General features: G+C 45.4%; 1 protein-coding gene and 1 non-coding gene across 7 annotated transcripts in view; both read right to left on the bottom strand.

The window, feature by feature from the left end:
* Positions 1 to 11,195: 11,195 nt before the first annotated feature.
* LOC125411967 (small nucleolar RNA U13) lies at positions 11,196 to 11,297 on the bottom strand. The gene has a single exon (XR_007235432.2). It is a non-coding gene; the product is annotated as a small nucleolar RNA U13 (small nucleolar RNA).
* A 200-nt stretch (positions 11,298 to 11,497) lies between these two features.
* The window catches only part of Tango2 (transport and golgi organization 2 homolog), a 46,105-nt gene continuing 36,656 nt past the window's right edge, over positions 11,498 to 20,946 (bottom strand). For 5 of the 6 annotated variants that reach the window (XM_048452313.3, XM_048452312.3, XM_048452311.3 and 2 more), the window contains 4 exons: positions 19,158 to 19,228; positions 14,696 to 14,849; positions 13,443 to 13,547; positions 11,498 to 12,370 (listed from right to left, as the gene is read on the bottom strand). In XM_048452313.3, coding sequence (XP_048308270.1) covers positions 12,250 to 12,370; positions 13,443 to 13,547; positions 14,696 to 14,849; positions 19,158 to 19,228 — 451 coding nt within the window. In that variant the 3' untranslated portion in view covers positions 11,498 to 12,249. The remainder of the gene's footprint in view (positions 12,371 to 13,442; positions 13,548 to 14,695; positions 14,850 to 19,157; positions 19,229 to 20,946) is intronic. The other variant, XM_085684304.2, reaches the window with a different exon arrangement.

Genomic DNA, 20,946 nt, shown 5'->3' on the forward strand with positions numbered 1-20,946 from the left:
TATCGTGAAAGGTGATGTTTCTCTGATTTCCCTCTCTGCTTCTTTGTTCTTTGTGTATAAGAGGGCAACGATTTTTTGGAGTTGATCTTGTATCCTGCCACACTACTAAAGGTGTTTATCAGCTGTAGAAGTTCTTTCGTAGAGTTTTTGGGGTCACCTATGTACACTATTATATCATCTGAACATAACGAAAGTTTGAGTTCTTCCTTTCCACTTCGAACCCCCTTGATCTCCTTATGCTGTCTTATTGCTATTGCTAGAACTTCAAGCACTATGTTGAAGAGATATGGTGAGAGTGGACAGCCTTCCCTTGTTCCTGATTTTAGTGGAATGGCTTTGAGTTTCTCTCCATTTAATTTAATGTTAGCTGTCGGCTTGCTGTATATTGCTTTTATTATATTTAGGAATGAACCTTGTATCCCTAATCTCTCCAAGACCTTTATCATAAAGGGGTGTTGAATTTTGTCAAATGCTTTTTCAGCATCTAATGAAATGATAATATGGTTTTTTTCCTTCAGTTTATTTATATGATGAATTACATTGATAGATTTTTGTATGTTGAACCAGCCCTGCCTCTCTGGGATGAAGCCTACTTGATCATAATGTATAATTTTTTGGATGTGTTCTTGGATTCTGTTTGCCAGTATTTTATTGAGAATTTTTGCATCGATGTTCATGAGTGAGATTGGTCTGTAATTCTCTTTCTTGGTTAAGTTTTTGTGTGGTTTTTGTATCAGGGTGACTGTAGTTTCATAAAGGAGTTTGGCAATGACTTTTCTGTTTCTTTTTTGTGAAACACATTAAGGAATATAGGTATTAGCTCTTCTTGGAAGTTCTGGTAGAATTCTGCATTGAAACCATCTGGTCCAGGGATTTTTTTTGGTAGGGAGGTTTCTGATGACAGCTTCTAATTCCTTGTGACTTACAGGTCTATTTAAACTGTTCACCTGGTCTTGATTTAAGTTTGGTATATGTACTTATCTAAAAAAGTGTCCATTTCTTTCACATTATCCAATTTTGTGGCATACAGGCTTTTGTAGTAAGATCTAATGATTCTCTGAATTTGCTCTGTGTCTGTGGTTATGTCCCCCTTTTCATTTCTGATCTTGTTAATTTGTGTGTTCTCTCTCTGCCATTTGATTAGTTTGGATAGGGGTTTGTCAATCTTGTTGATTTTCTCCAGGAACCAGCTTTTTGTTTCATTGATTCTTTGGATTGTTTTCTGTGTTTCTATTTTGTTGATTTCAGCCCTCAGTTTGATTATATCCAGCCTTCTACTCCTCCTGGGTGAATCTGCTTCTTTTTTTCTAGGGCTTTTAGGGGTGCTGTTAAGTCTCTAATGCATGCTTTCTCTGTTTTCTTTATGTGGGCACTTAGTTCTATGAACTGCTTTCATAGTGTCCCATAGGTTTGGGTATGAAATGTCTTTATTTTCATTGAATTCAAGGAAGACTTTAATTTCTTTCTTTCTTTCTTTCTTTCTTTCTTTCTTTCTCTCTCTCTCTCTCTCTCTCTCTCTCTCTCTCTCTCTCTCTCTTTCTTTCTTTCTTTCTTGACCCAGGGGTGGTTCAGTAGTTGATTGTTCAGTTTCCATGACTTTGTAGGCTTTCTGGGGTTAGAATTGTTGTTGAATTCTGCCCCATGCTATCGTCTCACCAGCAAGAACCATGTGGGACACTGGGATCCTTCTGCAGAGAAGCTTTAATGCATCTTGAGAGAGAGAGCATAAGCTAACATGGTGGGGACCCCGATATGAGGGAACCCATCCCTATATTGAAACAGTCCTTGCTTCGGACGTGTCACCCTTGGATTGGCCCGCTGTTCATTATCCCAGGTGATGCCTCGGGAGTAGGCGGGGACGCAGCAGTGGAAAATTACCAAACACGTGTGCGTTACCTAGTTCACCTGGCGGTGGAACCAGATGCCAGTGCCATCTTGTAATGGAGTATGTGGTTGCGGTCCTCTACAGAATTCTAACTTTATTCTATGGTGATCCGATAGTACACAGGTGGTTACTACAATTTCTTTGTATCTATGGATATTTGCTTTGTTACCAATTATGTGATCAATTTTTGAGAAGGTTCCATGAGATGCTGAGAAGAAGGGACATTCTTTTCTGTTTGGGTGGAATGTTCTATAGATGTCTGTTAAAGTCCATTTGGTTCATTACATCTGTTAGTTCTCTTATTTCTCTGTTAAGTTTCTGTCTGGTTGACTTGTCCATTGGTGAGAGAGGAGTGTTGAAATCACCCACTATTAGAGTGTGAGGTTTGATGTATGCTTTGAGTTCTTGTAATGTTTTTTTTTTTACATATGTGGGTGCTTTTATATTAGAGGCATAATTGTAGCTACCAAAGTTTCTTCCCTTTTCTCCTGGCGATTCGCAGGGCCGTGTGACCTCCGGCTTCCTGGAGACTCTGCACTAGCTCTGGCTTGAGGGGATAACCTAGCTAGAACCTGGTTCTCTTTGTTATGGTGATTCCACTTGTAGTCAAGGTCTTAGCAGTGGGCCGATAGCCTGCGTCCCCTAGCTGACCCTGCCCGAGGCTAATCTTCCCTACTGCTCCTGGTTGGGAGGAGGCCTTGCATTTTCGGTCCTTCTAGCCCACTGGTATAAATACCTGACTTGAGTTTAATAAAGTGGCCATTTACTCTTGTGAATGAGCAAAGGTTTCTTTTGTGTGTGTCTCTTTTCCAACCCTCAGGACAATCGTCCCTTCTCGTGGGCCCGAGTTCAGGAAGCGCGCAGCCTGGGTCGGGCATGGGTATCCATTGGAAAGTGCAGACTCTTACACATAATCAGGATTGAGACTTCCTCCTGATAAATTGTTCCTGTTATGAGTATAAAGTGTCCATTTCCATCTCTTCTGATTGATTTTAGTTTGAAATCAATTTTGTTAGATATTAGTATAGACACACCCACTTGTTTCTTTGGTCCATTTATTTGGAAAACCTTTTCCCAACCCTTTACTCTGAGGTAGTGTCTGTCTTTGAGTTTGAGGTGTGTTTCTTGTCGACATCAGAATGTTGGATCCTGATTTCGTATCCATTCTCTCTTTTTTAAAAAATATTTATTTATTTATTATGTATACAATATTCTGTCTGTAGGCCAGAAGAGGGCACTAGACCTCATTACAGATGGTTATGAGCCACCATATGGTTGCAGGGAATTGAATTCAGGACCTTTGGAAGAGCAGGCAATGCTCTTAACCACTGAACCATCTCTCCAGCCCCCCCGTATCCATTCTCTTAACCTGTGCCTTTTTATAGTTGAATTGAGTCCATTGATATTAAATGATATTAATCACCAGTGGTTGCTAACTCTGTTTTTTTTAATTTTTATTTTTATTTATTTATTTATTTATTGTTTGTAGTGTTTGTGTGTTTCCCTTCTTTGCGTTGTGCTGGTGGAGGGTTGTCAGATGCTTGTGTTGTTATGGGTGTTATTGGCTTCCTTGGTTTGTGATTTTTCCCTCTAGTGTTTTCTGTAAGGCTGGGTTTGTGGCTACGTATTGTTTAAATCTGTTTTTGTCCTGGAATATCTTGTTTTCTCCATCGATGGTGAATGCAAGCTTTCCTGGGTATAGTAGTCTGGGCTTGCATCCATGGTCTCTTATTGTCTGCAGCACATCTATCCAAGACCTTCTGGCTTTCATGGTTTCCATTGAGAAGTCAGATGTAATTCTAATAGGCTTACCTTTATATGTTACTTGTCCTTTACCCCTTGCACCTCTTAATATTTGTTCTTTATTCTGTATGTTTTGTGTTTTGATTATTATATGGCAAGGGGATGTTTTGTTTTTTGAGACAGGGTCTCACTGTGTAATCCTGGCTGCCCTGGAACTTGCTTTTTAGACTAGGCTGGTCTCAAATAAAGGTTGCTTCTTGTTGTGCTAAAAACATCTCTGTCCAATCTATATCTATATATGCAGTCCTCTGGACAGAGGAAAATGTGTTAATATTTTTAACTCAAAATAATTTTGGGGGTCCCAAAGCTTCTACTATGACTCAAAAGCATGAGTCTACTGCTTTTTTCTTCAATGTGGATTTCTGTACAGATTCCAAACAGCGGTAATGCTTATATATCTAAAACTTTTATCTCTTTTTGTAAACTTTAAATTCATGTAAGCTTCCGGGAATCACAACTTAGATTCATCTGTCACAGGTCAATGGACTCCAGATAAGTGCACCTGTCATTCAACAGCTTAAGCTTCTCCACCTGTTGCTTATTCCTGAGGGGGGAGTTCTAAATGTAAAATTTTCCTTTAAGTCCCTAAACTTTAACTTCTGTCCCTAATTTATATGTCTTAACAGACTTCCACTCAGCTGACGGACACCATCCAGGAAATAGCTGTTGACTACAAACTGCTCCAAATGGCTGTGATCCCTGGACATGCTGAAAACTGATGTGGACCAGTCCAGCCAATGTGATTGTTCCCTGTCTCTTCAGCTGGGTCAGCGAACCAGATTCTTCTAATGAATGCCACCCACTGTCTGGACCCCCAGCCCTTGGTCTCCTGATAACAATGTCCTAATTTCTGCCGAGAAGCAGTGACAGAAGAGAGTATGTCATCCTGTCTCATCAAGGATGGAATGTTAGGTCTAAAGGAAACTGGAAGGGACCACACCTTGTTATCCTGACCACCCCCACTTCTGTCAAAGTAGATGGTGTCGGCACCATCCCGCCAGGTCAAGTATCATTGCTGATAATAACCAGTTGCAGAGAAATGGCCCATCACCAAGGCTTGAGAAGATCCACTAAAGATAAGACTGGTACGGGTTGCAGACTAATGATGTTATTTTGTCTGGCTATATTCCCCCCCACACACACACTGCTCTTTTGTGGGATATATGTCTAGATCCTCCTATAAGAGCAAATGCAAAACTTGCCATAAATGTCTCCCAGGTGATGTGAGATCTCAGGTGAACATCCCTTCATTCTCCTTGCAGTTGAAAATGTTCAGTTTGTATGTGATGGTAGATTACATCCCTGCTTAGTTATCTGGCATATGCATCAAGTCACAAGATTTTGTATCTTCGTATTCCTATTTCCCGGGATGTTTGGATACGACAGTCTGGCAGGGAGAGAGCACTTGTATGTGCAAATCTTTCCAGCCCCCAGAGGCAGAGAGAAATGTGCAATTCCTCTCCTCATGCCCCTCATAGCAAGCTTAGGGTTGGGAACAGCTGGAGCCCTCTCAAGGCAACAGGCACAGCAATGACTGTATGACAGCTACAAAAACTTAGGCTGTCAAATAACCCAGGGTTTATTTACATTAGAAGGGTCTATTGCAAAATTAGAAGACTAGGTTGGGGGACTGGAGAGATGGCTCAGTGGTTAAGAGCATTGCCTGCTCTTCCTAAGGTCCTGAGTTCAATTCCCGGCCACCATATGATGGCTCACAACCATCTATAATGAGGTCTGGTGCCCTCTTCTGGCCTGCAGACATACATGCGGACAGAATATTGTATACATAATAAATAAATTTTAAAAAATTACTTAAAAAAGAGAAGACTGGGTTGGCTCATTAGCTGAGGTAGTCTTAAATATTGTAGGGCACTTGGTCTGCTTTGTGCAGAACAAGGAGGTTACTGTATGGTCTTTGGGGAAACTTGCTGCTTCTAAGAAAACCACTCAGGAATTACCATGAATAATTTAGCCAAAAATACCTCACAGAGAGGAAAAAGCCCTACAAGGAGGAAATAAATGCCTCCCCTTTTCTTTTTTGGGTTCTTCAAACCTAGTAACACAACTGTCAGTCACCATAGGGCCCTTAGCTTCTCTGTTCCTTCTGATTATGGTTGATCCCTGCATCATTAATGCCTTAACAAAATATATAAATTCCCACTTAGGAGATGATGTTAATTAAGTCCCAATATGAACAGGTACCCATCACAGAGCCAAGGATTTGACTCAAGACTTAACTCAAGGGGGGAATGTGATGGCTAACTTTATGTTTAAAAGTTTAAAATCTCTCCGCTTAAGAGAACTAAAAAGCAGTTGGAAATGGTACATGCCTTTAACCTCATCACTCCAGAGACAGAAATAGGTGGATCTCTGTGAGGCCAGCCTGGTCTACAGCACGGACCAGGACAGAGAACTAAAAAGCAAAATTAGACTTCCAAATGTTAAGGGAATGTTAAGAGTTCCAAAATGTTAAGGGTTGTTAAGAGTTAATTTTTTTAACTACTTGTGGTGGTTTGAAAGATGCAGAATTTAGAGTTTGCCCAGTTTGGTTTGGGTTTTGCTTTGGTTCAGTATTTCCTCATTATGCTTCCTTCCCTGCATTTTGGATTGGCAATGCATGTCTTGTGCCATTAGATGCTAGAAGTATCTGATCTGCATTTTGGTTTTTTTTTAATCTACTTATTTATTTATTCATTATGGATACAATATTCTATGTGTATGTTTGCAGGCCAGAAGAGGGCACCAGACCTCATTACAGATGGTTGTGAGCCACCATGTGGTTGCCAGGAATTGAACTCAGGACCTTTGGAAGAGCAGGCAATGCTTTTAACCACTGAGCCATCTCTCCAGCACCATTTTGGTTTTTTTTTTACAGGAGAATTACAGTTAAGAGAAAGCTATGAGTCTCAGAAGAGACTTTGAAACAAGTTTGAGACTGTTATAGACTATGGGGACTTTTGAGATTGAACTGAATGCATTTTTTTTTTTGCAGTATGACATGGCTTCAAGCCTTTGGGGGCCATGGGGTGGAATGTGGTGGTTTGAAAGAAAATTGCCCCCAAAGGAGTGGCACTATTAGGAGGAGTGGTCTTGTTGGAGTAGGTGTGTCACTGTGGGGGTGGCCTTTGAGGTCTCTTATGCTCAAGCTTCCCTCAGTATGACAATCAGTCAACTTCCTATTGCCTGCAAGATGTAGGACTCTTAGTTACTCCTGCAGCACCTTGTCTGCTTGCATGCTGCCATACTGCTCACCATGATGATAATTAACTGAATTTATGATGATAATGAATCTGAAATTGTAAGCAGGCCCCATCAATTCAACGTTTTCCTTTATAGGAGTTGCCATGGTCATGGTGTCTCTTCACAGCAATAGAAACCCTAACTATGACACTGCTAATTCTACTTTGGTCACCAAGCTTGTTTTTCACAAGAGGACTTTCTCCTTGTAGGAGAACAAATTGTTAACTTTGTGTTCATTGCCTTTAAATACCCTTGACTGAGGTAGTTGGGCTGCATTTAGAAATTCTGAGTCCTGGGTGTAGAATACCTGCTGCCAGTAACTGAGCAAAAGCCTCTTCTTTGTTAAAATTTATTAATGATTAGATTGGTGAATCTCAGAAAGACCACAGACCCACAATAACTGACCCATCTCTGGAATCCCCTAAGGCCCCAAAAAGATACTTTAAAAAAAAACCAGCTGCCAGGCATGATGGCGCATACCTTTAGTTCCAGCACATGGAAGGCGAAAGTAATAATGAGACCCTGTCGTTTTGTTTTTGTTTTTGTTTTGTTTTGCTTTTTTGAGGCAGGGTTTCTCTATATAACAGTTCTGGCTATCCTGGAACTCACTCTGTAGACCAGGCTGACCTCAAACTCGCAGAGATTCATCTGCCTTTGTCTTCCAAGTGCTGGGAGTAAAGGCATGCACACCTGTCTTAAAAAAAAAAAAAACCAACCAAAGCAGATGTCAACTCTGTCTCTGATAGGCAACAGACAACAACCTTGTAGTTTAGTATTATGGACATAGGTTATCTGACGTTGTTACATTGTCATAAATATAATTTGAATTCTACTATAAGTTGATACATTTGTATTTATATGGTGCATTGCCTCATGATATGAAAGACTTTCCTAGGTAAGAAAAGATTCTCTCCTTTTAAAGTAAAGGATTTTTCCAAAATAGAAAACGAAAGGTGAAGCCAACGGGGATGTTAAAATGGTGTAAAATGGGGTGTAAAGGAATTGAAGAGACCTCTGTGTTTAAGAGGGCACACTGCTTTTGCAGAAAACTGTTTTCCACCTCCAGCTACGCATGTCTGACAGCTCACAAACACTTGTAACTAAGTCCAGGGATCCAGCAAGTAACTCACATAGTCACACACATACATAAGAAAATAAATCTTTTTAAAAAGCAACTAGTTGGCTAGATTTCATTCAAATGCAACTTTTATGTTTTCTCACTGGAATGAAGACTTCACATACTAGACAGCCACCAATTTAGTATGGGGGGGATTCTATTAAAAAGAATTATTCCTATTTGGGGGCATTTCTACTAAATTACATAGTCACTATAAAACTTACCTTAGTGAATATTAAATCTACTTATAAAATTTGGTCTGTTGTACTAAATTTTCATTATACCTATCTTCTATACTGACAGTCAAACAAATGGTACTAATTGTCCAAACTGAAGGCAGGAAGGCTGGACAGATGGCTCAGCAGTTAAGAGAACTGGTTGCTCTTGCAGTGGACTCTAGTTTGATTCCCAGCACCCACATAGCATCTCACAAGTGTCTGTAACTTCAATTCCAAAGGTTCCAACTCCCTCTTCTGGATTCCCTGGGCATCAAGCACCCATGTGGTGCACAGGCATTCAGGCTACACTCATACATAAAAAACTGTCCTGAACCAGACACTCCCATTAGTTCTAAAATCACAACTTACCTCTTAATTAATTTGTATTTTTTGAGACAGGGTTTCTCTACATTACTTTGGTGGCCCTAGAATCAGACTGGCCTCAAACTAAAAGAGATCTGCCTGCCTCTACCTTCTGAGTGCTGGGATTAAGTCACCACACCTGGACTACCTCTTAATTTTTTTAACTTTGGTTTTTCGAGACCAGGTTTCTCTGTAGCTTTGGAGCCTGTCCTGGAACTAGCTCTTGTAGACCAGGCTAGCGCCGAACTCACAGAGATGCACCTGCCTCTGCCTCCTGAATGCTTGGATTAAAGGCATGCATTACCACCGCCCAGCAAGACTTATTTATTTTATGTGCATTGGGTGCTGGGAACTAAACCCAGGTCCTCTGCAAAAGCAACAAGTGTTCTTAACTGAGGAGCCATCTCTCCCAGCCACACAAGAGACTTTTGAACATGGTAACTAAAAATGCAAAGTTGGTTACAGAGTCTTCACACAGTGAGTGCTCAAGAAACAGAACAAAATGGACCAAAACTAAAAGCATGGTAGCACACACCTTTAATAACAGTACTGGGGAAGTTAAGCAGGCAGATCTCTGAGAGTTCAAGGTCAACCTGGTTTCCATAGCGAGACACTGTTTCAAAGACACAAAACAAAAAATGACTCCTTTGACAAGATTTCTATGAACTCTCACTTTTTGTATTTTTTGATGCATTTAAATTTATGTATTTTAAAAATTGTCTAGGATATCCTAGATGGTAAAAGGGCAGTCTTGGTTTTAGAAAAGCTAATGGCCTTTCATTAATCATGTTTTTGTTATGGCTGTTGCTCATCCAGACCTTCTCCTGAGCCAAGTCTTCATGTTTAAAAGGTTCAAACACTCTTTTTTCCTTCAAGACAAGTTTCTCCTTAAAGCCCTGGCTGTCCTGGAACTTGCTATGGAGACTAGGCTGGCCTCGAACTCATAGAGTCTACTGTTTCTGTCTTGTGTGTGTGTGTGTGGTGTTTGAGATAAGAATGCATGTGACAGAGAACAACTCAGGAGTGGATTCTTCGTACTAAGTTCTGGGGATTGAACTATAGTTGTCAGCGAGGGTTTTTTCCCCTCCAAGTCATCTCACTGGTCTGAGATTTCACCTTTAAACAGGTGTCTGCTCAAGACATAGTAAAAGGGGGCTTCACTTACCTTGCAGACATGAAAACCCGAGTTTAGTTTTCAGAACCCTTGTGAAAAAGGACTGGGTGGAGTGTTTGTAATTCCACAGGCAGAGGGGCAAATTCCTGGAGTTCACTGGCCAATAAGCCTGGCTTACTTGGCAAGTTCCAGGCCAGTGAGGGACCCTGTCTCAAGAGATGGGGTGGGGGGGAGAAAGGAGGAAGTGGAGAGAGAGGAAGAATGTGTGGTTTGGATATCTGAGGAAAGAGCTCTTCAGGCAGGGGGACAGTGGATATAAAGATCCTAGTTCATGAGCTCTGAGGAAGGGACCTGAGGCCAGTGAGGTGAAGGCAGGAGGGTGCCTGGCCTATAGGACCTGCATGGAAGGATGGAGGGCTTGCAGCGCCCCTTGAGGCAGCACCTTGGCTGTCCTGGCCTCATGTCTCGCTTCCTCAGCTGTATGGTAAGTAAGGGACCATACAGCCCTTTCAAGCTGGGTTCCTCACAGGTAAAGCTGTATTCCTTTTCTCATGCTGCCACAGCAAACACAATGGTAATGAGCACACTAAGGTTTTAGTTTTATGTGACAGGCTCTCCCTAGGTATACCAGGCTGGCCTCAGTCCCTGCAGTGCATCCATCTACACTTGGCTTGTTTTCCTTTGGGGAGGCAGTGCTGTGGACTGAATTTGGAGTGTCAGGGCTGCTAGGCAGGCATTGCCGCTGAGCTAGACACTTCTTTGAGAGCGTTGGAGGCTGATGTCTGGACGGGGGCTGTTGCAAAGCTGTGCAGGCTCTGAGGGACTGGGATGAGGATTTCCTTTAATGCAGAACCTAACTTGGGCTACAATAAGAAAAGTAACACTTTTGGGCTGTCCCTTCTACAGGAGGCCACAGAGGAGGTTCAGGCAGACTTGGGACAGAGGGCTCCATGGCAGGACAGAGGTAGACACCCGAGGGGTTGTTCTCCATGAGTGGAAACAGGTATAGAACAAGGGTGGCAGAATCTACAGCAACTGTGGAAGCTTGACCAGTGTGATACTCAGTACCTGTCTTTTCTCAGGCCTGGGTGATGTTTTTGTCACCTGTTCAACCTTGGTTTCAATCAAGCAGTATTTCCCTTGGACCCCAGAGGAGGGTGCTAGAGACAGGAAAGATGAAGTCTTCACTAGAGGAACCAGCAGCAAATCACATTCAGTCTGCGACAACCAGTTCAGATCCACACACGGTTCATGACTCTGAAATGCCAAGACAAAGGTGGCTGCAGATGTACAAGGGAGCCTGAGCTATGGGCTTCTTGCTGGCAGGGTGGAGGTTCCCAAGGCCTGGGGCTAAGAATATCCCCTGGACCTCTAACTCACTCATTCCCACAATTCTCTGGCCCCAGGACCCACAGGCTCACTAGCTCTTCTTCTATGGACTCCCCCCCCACGCCATGTCAGATGGGTAATGTGCCGATGTCATACCCAGGTTTGTGGGAGTCACATGTCTCCCAAAAGGATGAACACCTAGTCATCATGCTTATGAACCAAAAGGATCCTAAGGACTCCTGAGGGAACCCTGGTGGTGACAGCCCACCTAGGTTCTCTCACACCCTTGCCTCACCTGACCGACAGGCATCCATCAGTGCTCCTGAGGATATGTAAACAGAAGAGCGAGCTGAGGGGCGCCTGACCCACCATGACAGTTCCTGTTCTGACTGTTGCCATTACACGAAGGAAAAACTCTGAAACACCTATACCCATCACAAGCTCAGCATTTTATTGTCAACAGCTTACGTTCATGTGAAGTCCAGCTTGTGAAGAGGGAGATGGCAGGGGCTGGCTTAGCCACTTGCTGAGATGGTCCTGCTCAGAATCCACAATGCCTGCTGGGCAAGCAGGGGTCTAAGGATCCCAGGGTCCACACAATGGGACTGGCCAACACACACAGGATCCTCATGCATGCAGAACCACAAAGCATACATGGGATTCCCTAACACAGAGAACTACAGGATATCCAGTTATCTCCATTATCTATCCATGTGAGTTTTTCTTGTGCCACGTTCAGTTTCTAACACGACCAGCTCTCCTGAAGGAGGCATAGTTGCACTCTGCATTCAGGAAAGGAAAGGCCAGTTGCTATAAAAAGCCTGCTTCTGTTATTTGTTCAGGGAAGAGATCACTGGCCAAACGTGTGAAGTGAGAGGCACTGCCCTGCTAGTCGGCCAGGCACACACGTGTGTGTACATGGTGGTGGTGGGATTGAGCATGAGGTGCAGCACATGTGTATGACACACCCAGGTTCGATTCAAACCTGGTGTTCAATTCTGCCATTCCCCACTGGCACAAAGACAAACCCTGAGCTGAGTATGAGGTCAAGTATTGGTAACACACAGATCAGAGGGTCCTGGCCCTAGGGATGCTGGCCGAGTCACAGACAGGCAGTGTGGCCTAGGAAGAAGGTTCCTATCTATGCTGGCCCTTGAGGCACAGCATCCTAGGAGTGGGGCTAACTCTGTAGTGTGAACTCATAGGTGTTGGTCTCCCAGCGAGAGGCGTCTTTGTCCAGCATGCTTCGTTCTGTGAAGGTCACATGGCCATCTGCATCCACAAGGATGATGGTGTTGGTTCTGAAAGAAAGCATCCTTTAGTCCCAGTTCCACCATTCAGAGCCACAGCTGGGACCAGACCTGAGGCACAAAGGGTAGGGTAGGCCCATTACACCAAGGCCTGAGTTGGCTACTCAGCTCTGGCCTCCTTTTATTTATTTATTTATTTATTTATTTATTTATTTATTTATTTATTTATTTAAGACAGGGTTTCTCAGTAGCTATGGGGCCAGTCCTGGAACTCACTTTGTAGATCAGGCTGGCCTTGAACTTACAGAGATCCACACACCTCTGCCTCTCGAGTGATGGAATTAAAGGCATGCATCACTACCACCTGACCTCAACTCTGAGGACAAGAGGGACTCATCAGGAGGGGTATCTGGGCTTCCTGGCCAGTCTCATGATGGGTGACTCCTGTTACCTATGCTCTAAAACATCCCATCTTAGTTTAACCCTTTTCCATAGCAAGAACCAATTTGCTACACCCCTCACAGGGTGGTAGAACTGACAACTCACTATCCCACTGGCAGGACACCAGGCTCCCACACACCTGGCCATGTCTGGCTCTCCAAGAGGTCAAGCTCTCAACTACTTGGGGCACATGACCTGTTTACCTAGAAGAATCCCTCATGTCCTTCTTCCAGCACTAGCCCAGACTGTCACCTGGCTCACTTTCTTCGTCCTTTTAGTCCTCCCTCCTGGGGGGCTTTCATGTGTGAGCCTCTGTCCTTCAAGTAGGGTGGTACATAGAAAGACCAGCCCATACTGCCACTCCAGCATGTAAAGCACAGGCTTTGAAGAATCAATGCTAGGGCAATGCCAACATTCCAAATGCCATCTTTGGCTTCTTTGAACAAGTGAGGCAGGCAGGAGCCCCACTTAGGACACAATAACAGCTTCAGGAAGCCAGAGCTCTGACACACCCAACCCCACGGACACGTAACCTATAGGATCTGTTCAACCTGCAGTGAAGTCTAGAGCAGACAGACTCTGGAATGCACTGGATTAGGGGAGGTACCTAGCCATGGCCAGTTGTGTTATGGGGGACACCCAATGGGAAAGGAATATGCCCAGCAGTTCCGACCCTGATCACCTGGTGCCATAGGTGGCGCAGCGCACACACACGGCTGCATACTTGCTCAGAATTGGCTGTACATACTCCTGGCCCTGGTCCTCAATGGCTGGGTCTGGCAGCTGTCTGGAAGGATAGAGGTCCAGAGAAGCTGTTAGTCCCCTATCTGCCTATCTGTTGCCTGTGTATCTGAGGGTCCTATTTGCCATGTTGGCAGCCGGAGGTTCCTAAGGATGCCTTGGCCTGAAAAGGCTGTAGGGAGGGGAACTATGGGCTTGTTTATAACTTCTCTACTTGGGTCCTTCTGCTTTGTTGCCATTCTACAAGTATCACTTATGACTCCACCAGTAAGTCTAGGCATCTAGATGGCACATATACTCTCTATTGTCTCTTAGCAGTACCCTGTGGGCATCAGTCCATAGAGCCTCCTTAGGCCCTGAGACTCACCAACCAGCACATCTTGTACCACAACTATAGTTATCAATAAGAACAGCTAGAGCCATAATTGGCCTAGCCAAGTGACTGAGGACCACGTGGACCCATGACTGAGCAAAGCCCAGAATAGCTCCACAAGAGGGCAGCTGATGCTGAGAATGGAGAATGATCTTATGGTTCAAGGTCCACAGGAGAGAGTGAGCAGGGGTCAGGGCAGTCCTCACCCTGTGGAGGATGAAAGCATGGCAAAGGGTTCCTTTGACGACTGCAAGGTGAGTAAGATGGAGGAATACCAGGCCTTGTGTGCAGAAAGTGGCCAAGCTTAGATGAAAATGGGAAGAAGTATGGAAGAGGTCCATGAGCATGGAAGAGGGTGAGGGGTGGTCTGGTCCTTCCAGGGACAGGAGTGTCTATACTTCATGTTTACCTCCAAGGTCACTGGAGGCAGGGCATAGCAAAAAAGAGTCCTAGGCCCGCTCTGACTAGCTTCTGGCTTCTGTGTTTCTTCTCCCTAAGGTTTACTGAGTAACTGGAACTTTCTAGACTATCACACTAGCCCTCCTTGTGTAGAGGGTGACCAGACATCAGAGAATACCCAGTCCCCCAGAGCACAGGCCCTGGTGCACCATCTCACTATCCAGGGCCCCACTGGAAACCCTGACTGCATCTCCGAGAGGAATGATCTGAGTCTTAAGAAGGCAGAGGATAACAGGTCAGGCATGCTGTGCTACAGCTGGGAAGTGACTCTGCTTATCTTCACAGGCCTTCAAGGTAGCAAATCCTGCCTTTCTCCCTGCCCTAGACCTGTGTGGCTGCCCCAGGGGGACTTGCTCACTTACGCCTCCTCATTGTTGAGGACATCTAGGAGATGGGTGACAAGTGTGTCCTTTGGGAGTGCCTCGCTCTGCTCCACCACTTCCATGAAGAGTTGTTTGCCAAAGCACAGCTTCTTCCAGGGCGTCTCCAGTAGGGCATTGCTTAGCCCATAGGTTCCTGTAGGAAGAAGGTCAGCCTCGCCACGTGGAGGCCCAGATGGCTGGGGGCAGATGGCTTAAAGTCAAGCATCTTGAACAAGCCGCCAGTGGAAGCTGAATCTGGTGTAGGACCAGCTGAGGCCCTGGAAACTTACTCTGGCTCTGTTGGAGCCTCCAAGGCCAAGCTGTCAGCACCGGTGTCACTGGTTTTTCTTTCTGAAGTAGCTTGGGAGACCACTCTATAATGGTGCTGGACGATTGGGTAGTCACAAAGAGTTGGCCCTGACCTCACATCCTATGCACAAACAATTAAAGGCCAACATGATGGCTCAGTGGGTAAAGGCACCTGCCACCAAGTCCGATGATCAGAGTTCAAGCTCTGGGATCTATGCGGTGTAGAGAGCTACACCTGCCAAATTGTCCTTTGACCTCCGACGTAAGCTGAGGAATGGGCACACAGGCAGGTACACACACACGCACAACAAATAAATGTTGGAGGCAAGTTTGTTTGTATGAGACCCAGGGTCCAAAAACCAAACCAAATCAAACAAACAAACAAACAAACAAAAGGAGCAGCTTTAGGATCGAGTGTGGTGGCATGTATCTATACATGTATCTATGTACTGTACCATACAGTGGTACAGTATGTGCTCAGCATATATCTATAGTCCTAGAACTCAGGAGACTGAGGCAGGATTGTGATGGGCTTGAGACCAGCCTACACAGCAAGGTTCAGGTCAGTCTGGGTTAGAGCGAGACTGTGTCCCAAAGTATACACACACATACATACACACACACACACACACACACACACACACACACAGAGTAAATAAATTTTAAAAGGAAAAAGCTTCATTACCTTAGATTAAGCAATGATTTATTAGGTAAGACAATAAAAGCATAAGCAACAAGATAAATGAGACTTCATGTAAATTTAAAGTTACTCATTTAAAAAAAAAGTGCCAAAGAAGTTAGATAAAACACAAAATGGAAAAGGACTTTAGTGAGTTAGGTATCTGATGAGATTTGTATATTATATAGAAAGAACAAAAATTTTAGATGGACAGACTATACCTGTAATTCCAGAATTCAGAAGAGGGCAGTGGGAAGATCAGGAGTTCAAGGTCACCCTTAGATACATACTGAGTTGGAGTCTGGCTAGCCTGGGATTCATGAGCCCCCCGCCCCTGCGTCCCCCTCACTACTACCTAAAAAAAGAAAAGAGGTGACGGGTAATGATGTTAAAGGTAGAGAGCTTTGTCTAGTATGCCAAAGGCCTTGGGCCTGAGTCACCAGCATCTCATGTTGGGGACGGGGTGGGGGTGGGGTCAGAAGGCTGGGAATATAACTCAGTGGTACAGTATGTGGTCAGCATGCTTACGGGCCTGGGTTCCATCCCTAGAACTCTCTCCCCCTAGATTCAGAGAGCAGCAAGTCTTGGTAGAGTTTGGGAAAACAGGAACCTTTATAAATTGTTAGCAGAGAAGGAAAATGTGCAGCTGCTTTGGCGAACCACGTGGAAGTTCCTCCAAAGGCTCTAATGGAGAGAGAGGTGCTGGGCCAGTGAGATGGCTCATGGTAAAGGCAATTGAAAACATCAAGTAAGCCAAATGGAAGTCAGCTTCCTCTGCTACAAGGCTGATTCCGTCTGAATGAAATGTCTGGAAGGCATACACCCCAAGAGGTAGGAGGGAAGAAGGAGCAGCTGTGGGTGGGTCTGGGGCTTTTTGGTGGATGATGAAAAATTTTAGAATTACCTGGAGCGTTCTATGTAAATCAGGCTGGCTTTGAATTTACAGAGATCTGCCTGCCTCTACCTCCTGAGTGCTGGGACTAAAGGTGTGCATACCATGCCCAGAACATCATTTATTTTTATTTTATTAATTTATTTGGCTTGTTGAGATAGCATCTCACTATGTAACCCCTGCTGGCCTAAAACTCACTATATAGAACAAGATGTCCTAGAACTCACAGAGGCCTGCCTCTGCCTTCCAAGTGTTGAGTTAAAGGCGTGTACCACCGCTGCCTGGCTTCATATTTGATTGTAAATGAAGTCCAGACTGACCTCAAACTATGATCCTTCTGCCTCACTCTCCTGAGCATTGGGTTTCAGGTGTATACCACTCTTAGCTTATATGAACACCCCCTCACACACACACACACACACACACACACACACACACACACACACACTTCTTAGGTCAAAGGCTTGTCATGGAGTCTTGGCTGGCTTTGAACTTATTCTGCATATCAGCCTTGAATTATGACTATCTTTTTGCCTTTACCTCTCTAGTGCTGGGATTATAGGCATGTGTCACCACAGCTGGCTGTGTGACAGAGTTTACATGCACAGCGTATGAGACTCATCTCAATAAAGTTTGGCTTTTGGGGACAGAGCCCCATTCTGTAGCCCAGGCACTCACTATGTAGTCATTGCTGGATTTGAACTCGGAGCAATTCTCCTGCTTAAAAGTGGAGGGCTGAGGATTTCCCAAGAGTGTATTTAGTAGGTGAGAGGGCCTGGCTTCAGTTCTTAACACTAGAATAAAGGGGGCACAGATCAAGTGGGGGCACGCTCAGGGATAAGTCATGACATAGATGGAACAAGTGTCTACTGTAAAGATCCGGCAGAAAGTAAGCTGCAGTCGGAGTTCTCAGTCCTGAGAACAGTAGGCCTCATGTCCTTGTCTCCAGCTGCTCTCCCCAAGGTCACTGGGCCACTGAGGCCGACTTCTGGGGTACAAATCCTCTTCAGTGGGTCCGCAGACCCCAAGAAGCTGAAATGAAAGGGCTCTGACCTGGCAGGAGATGAACCCCCGTGACTGCCTAACTCAGGACTTCAGGTCAGGCATCAGCTGGGAGTGCAGCTGCCCTTGCCCTGGGCTTGCGCAGGAAGGTAGGATGAACACCACCAAACGCAGCTCAAGTAGCCGCAGCTGGCAGAGAGCCCTGGGTGAGAAGTGCACAGGAGACCTAGTGGGAGTGAGCAGACGCCACACTCTAGGTGTGATCTGCCTATTCTAGGATCTCATCATCCAAGGTATCCTGGCCTGGACATACCCCAGCAAATGGGGGGGGGGGAGCTCTATAGCCCTTTGGCCAATCTGGGGCTCAAACAGTCCCAGAAAGTCTTGAAAAGCTGAAGCCAGCCTTGGCATCAACCAGTATATGTATGAGTTTTGTTGTGAAGCAGGCCAGGACTACAGGTCTCACCATTATCCTTAGAACTATTAACATGGGCAGGGCTACTCAGCACTCCTGGGAGCTGCTCCCCACTTCCTTTGAGCTACACCTGGAACACAACATTTTGGGCCTACCACTGGTCCTCAATGGGAAGGACTGACATGTGTCCTGCACCCTCATTTAGTAATCTGCGCCAACTGCCTAAGAAAGACTCGGTGACTTGGGGATGCAGAAACTGTATTCTGAACGAAAAGTGTCACACATAGGTGGATGTGAGTGCTGCTGAGGACACTGACTCTCTCCCTAGGGTAGGGATACCTATTGGTATGAGTCAAGGGCTCAGCTGTAGGGACCAGAGGCAGTGTCCAAGTCCCACAGACCCAAAATGTTACCAGCAAGGATTGCTCACAGGCTGTGAATGAAGGAGCTGGCCCCAGGAGGTTAGTTCACCCGGTGCTGTGCTGTACCCCATTAGTGCTGTTTTCTGTGGGTCCTGCTCAGTCTTGGCACTAGACCTGGGACAAGATACAGATGTCCCTTTTTCCAAAGTGGCTTATAGGGCCATGTGAGTATATATGTGTGAATGGGGGGAGAGGAAGGGAGAAAGAGAAAATGTCAGCTCTGTGTGGAGGCAGGCAGCTGGTGGAAAAGGCTTCCAAGAAAAGACAACACCCAGGGAAGAGAGGGACAGCAGGCCCAGCTGCAGAGACTACCGCCTGGGCACAGGTGTGGTAAGAGGAGAGCATCCAGGAGTTAGGGCAGGGGACATGGGACAAGTATGACACTGGGCGTAGGAGGTATGCATATGAAAGGAGCTAAGTGTGTGGTGTGTGCTGGGGTCTGGGGAAGACACTGGGTGGTGACCCTTATGAGATGCTAGCTGAGCTCTGGGGGCTAGGGCAGGGGTCCAGAGCAGGTCAGCATCTCCCAGTGTAGTAAAAGCCCATGGGAGATTGTATGCAGATGTGGGCAGGTGCAGGCCACAGTCCTATACAGACCACATGAGACACATTAAAAAAATGTCAAAATGTAAAAAGTCAAGTTCCAGGGAAGCAAAGCAACAACAGCCTGGTTTCTGAAAAGAACACGGTATTCTCAACATAGGAGCAGCTCCCACCCTGTCTGGACACCACAGCAGGCTCACCTGGTGGCAAGACAACAGGCTCAGGCTGCCCCCGGTTTCCATAGTAGCAAACGACATCTCCTTTTGTTGTGCTGTGAATGGAAGCCAAAAGCCAGACAAAGTCACACAGGAGCCACAAGCAGCCCTGTTCCCAGCACTTCCCAGTGATCTCACCTGCCTTGCCTCTAGCTCAGGCTAGTGACCAGCACAAGGACAATGACTCACTTCAGCCCAACTCAGGGCCTGGAAAGTTGGGCCACAGAGACACCAGTTACTGTTCATTCTCAAAGGTACACTCCTGGCTCTCTACTGGAACCAAAGAGGAGGAAGGAGATGTGCAAATACCTCACAGTTCTCTAACATGGATGCTGTGTCAGCTGCATGCCACCCCCAGTCCTTCTGGTGGGTCACAGCGGCCACTGTATGGCCAATCTCTAGGTGCTTCTGACAGGCAGCCCCAGAGTAGGCTTCTGAACAAAGTGACAAAGGCTATCTTCTCCTACTGTAACATTTTACAGCTACACGGCTGTAGCTGTTGAAAAAGCCCCAGCTCCTCCACGCCACAGGAAGTCTCTCACTGGCACTCAGAAGTGACTGAAATACCTTCCAATGGACAGTGACAACTGGGGGTGTCTTTGGTTACTGCGATGATTCCTCTTGCTCCCCCTGTCCAGCAGTTCGCAGTCTGGGTTCACACCCCTTCACATTCTTCCTCACTCCAGCCCTTGCAACTTTCTGAAGATGTTTTGCTAACAAATTTTGAAGATTTTGTTTGTAGGGAGTTTTTTTTCTTCAATTTTTATTTATTTATTTTTTTATTTTTTTATTTTTTTGAGACAGGGTTTCTCTGTAGTTTTTGGTGCCTGTCCTGGAACTAGCTCTTGTAGACCAGGCTGGCCTCGAACTCACAGAGATCCACCTGCCTCTGCCTCCCAAGTGCTGGGATTAAAGGCGTGAGCCACCACCGCCTGGTTAATTTTGTGTGTGTGTGTGTGTGTGTGTGTGTGTGTGTGTGTGTGTGTGTGTGTAAGGACCCAAGGAATTGGGTACCCATGCCAGGGTCCCTGTCACCCTCGCCAGGAACTAGATAAAGTACGTGTATTGGGGGGAACTGTCCAGGGATAGCTGTGACCAGGACAAATATCTCTCCATTGAAGGCCTTGTTTTCTTTCTCTCAATCTCTTTAAGAGTCATTTGACATAGATGCTGGGAACTGAACTCCTGTCTTTTACAAAGACTGTATGCACTTTTACCCACTAAGCCATCTCTCTAGCCCCAGGCCTTGGTTGCTGTTTTTGAGACAAGGTCTCACTATATAGTCCTAGCTGGTCTGCAACTCTTTACGTAAATCAACTGGGCTTGAACCCACCAAGACCTGCCTGTTCTCTGTCTCCCAAGTGCTGGGAGTAAAGATGTGTAGCAACATGCCCAGCTTAGACCTTGGTTTATCAGTCCCCAGCTGCTACCCTCAGAAGTAGCATTAGCAGCCTGAATTGTGGGATTGCTCTTTAGCTGAACTCTAACCTTGCAGGGTCTATAGCAAGGAAGGCTGCTCAGATCTCCAGATCTGCAGGCCCAACTGCAGAAGCCACTGTGAACAGAGAACATCTGAATTCACTGTGTATTTGCCCAGAGAACATGGGAAGCCACTGTGTATCTGCCCAGAGAACATGGGAAGCCACTGTGTATCTGCCCAGAGAACATGGGAAGCCACTGTGTATCTGCCCAGAGAACATGGGAAGTCACCGTGTATCTTCCCAGAGAACCACGGAAAGCCACAGTGTATCTGCCCAGAGAACATGGGAAGCCA

Source organism: Myodes glareolus, chromosome 2 (assembly GCF_982192425.1).
Source record: "Myodes glareolus chromosome 2, mMyoGla1.1, whole genome shotgun sequence".
Taxonomy (NCBI): domain Eukaryota; kingdom Metazoa; phylum Chordata; class Mammalia; order Rodentia; family Cricetidae; genus Myodes; species Myodes glareolus.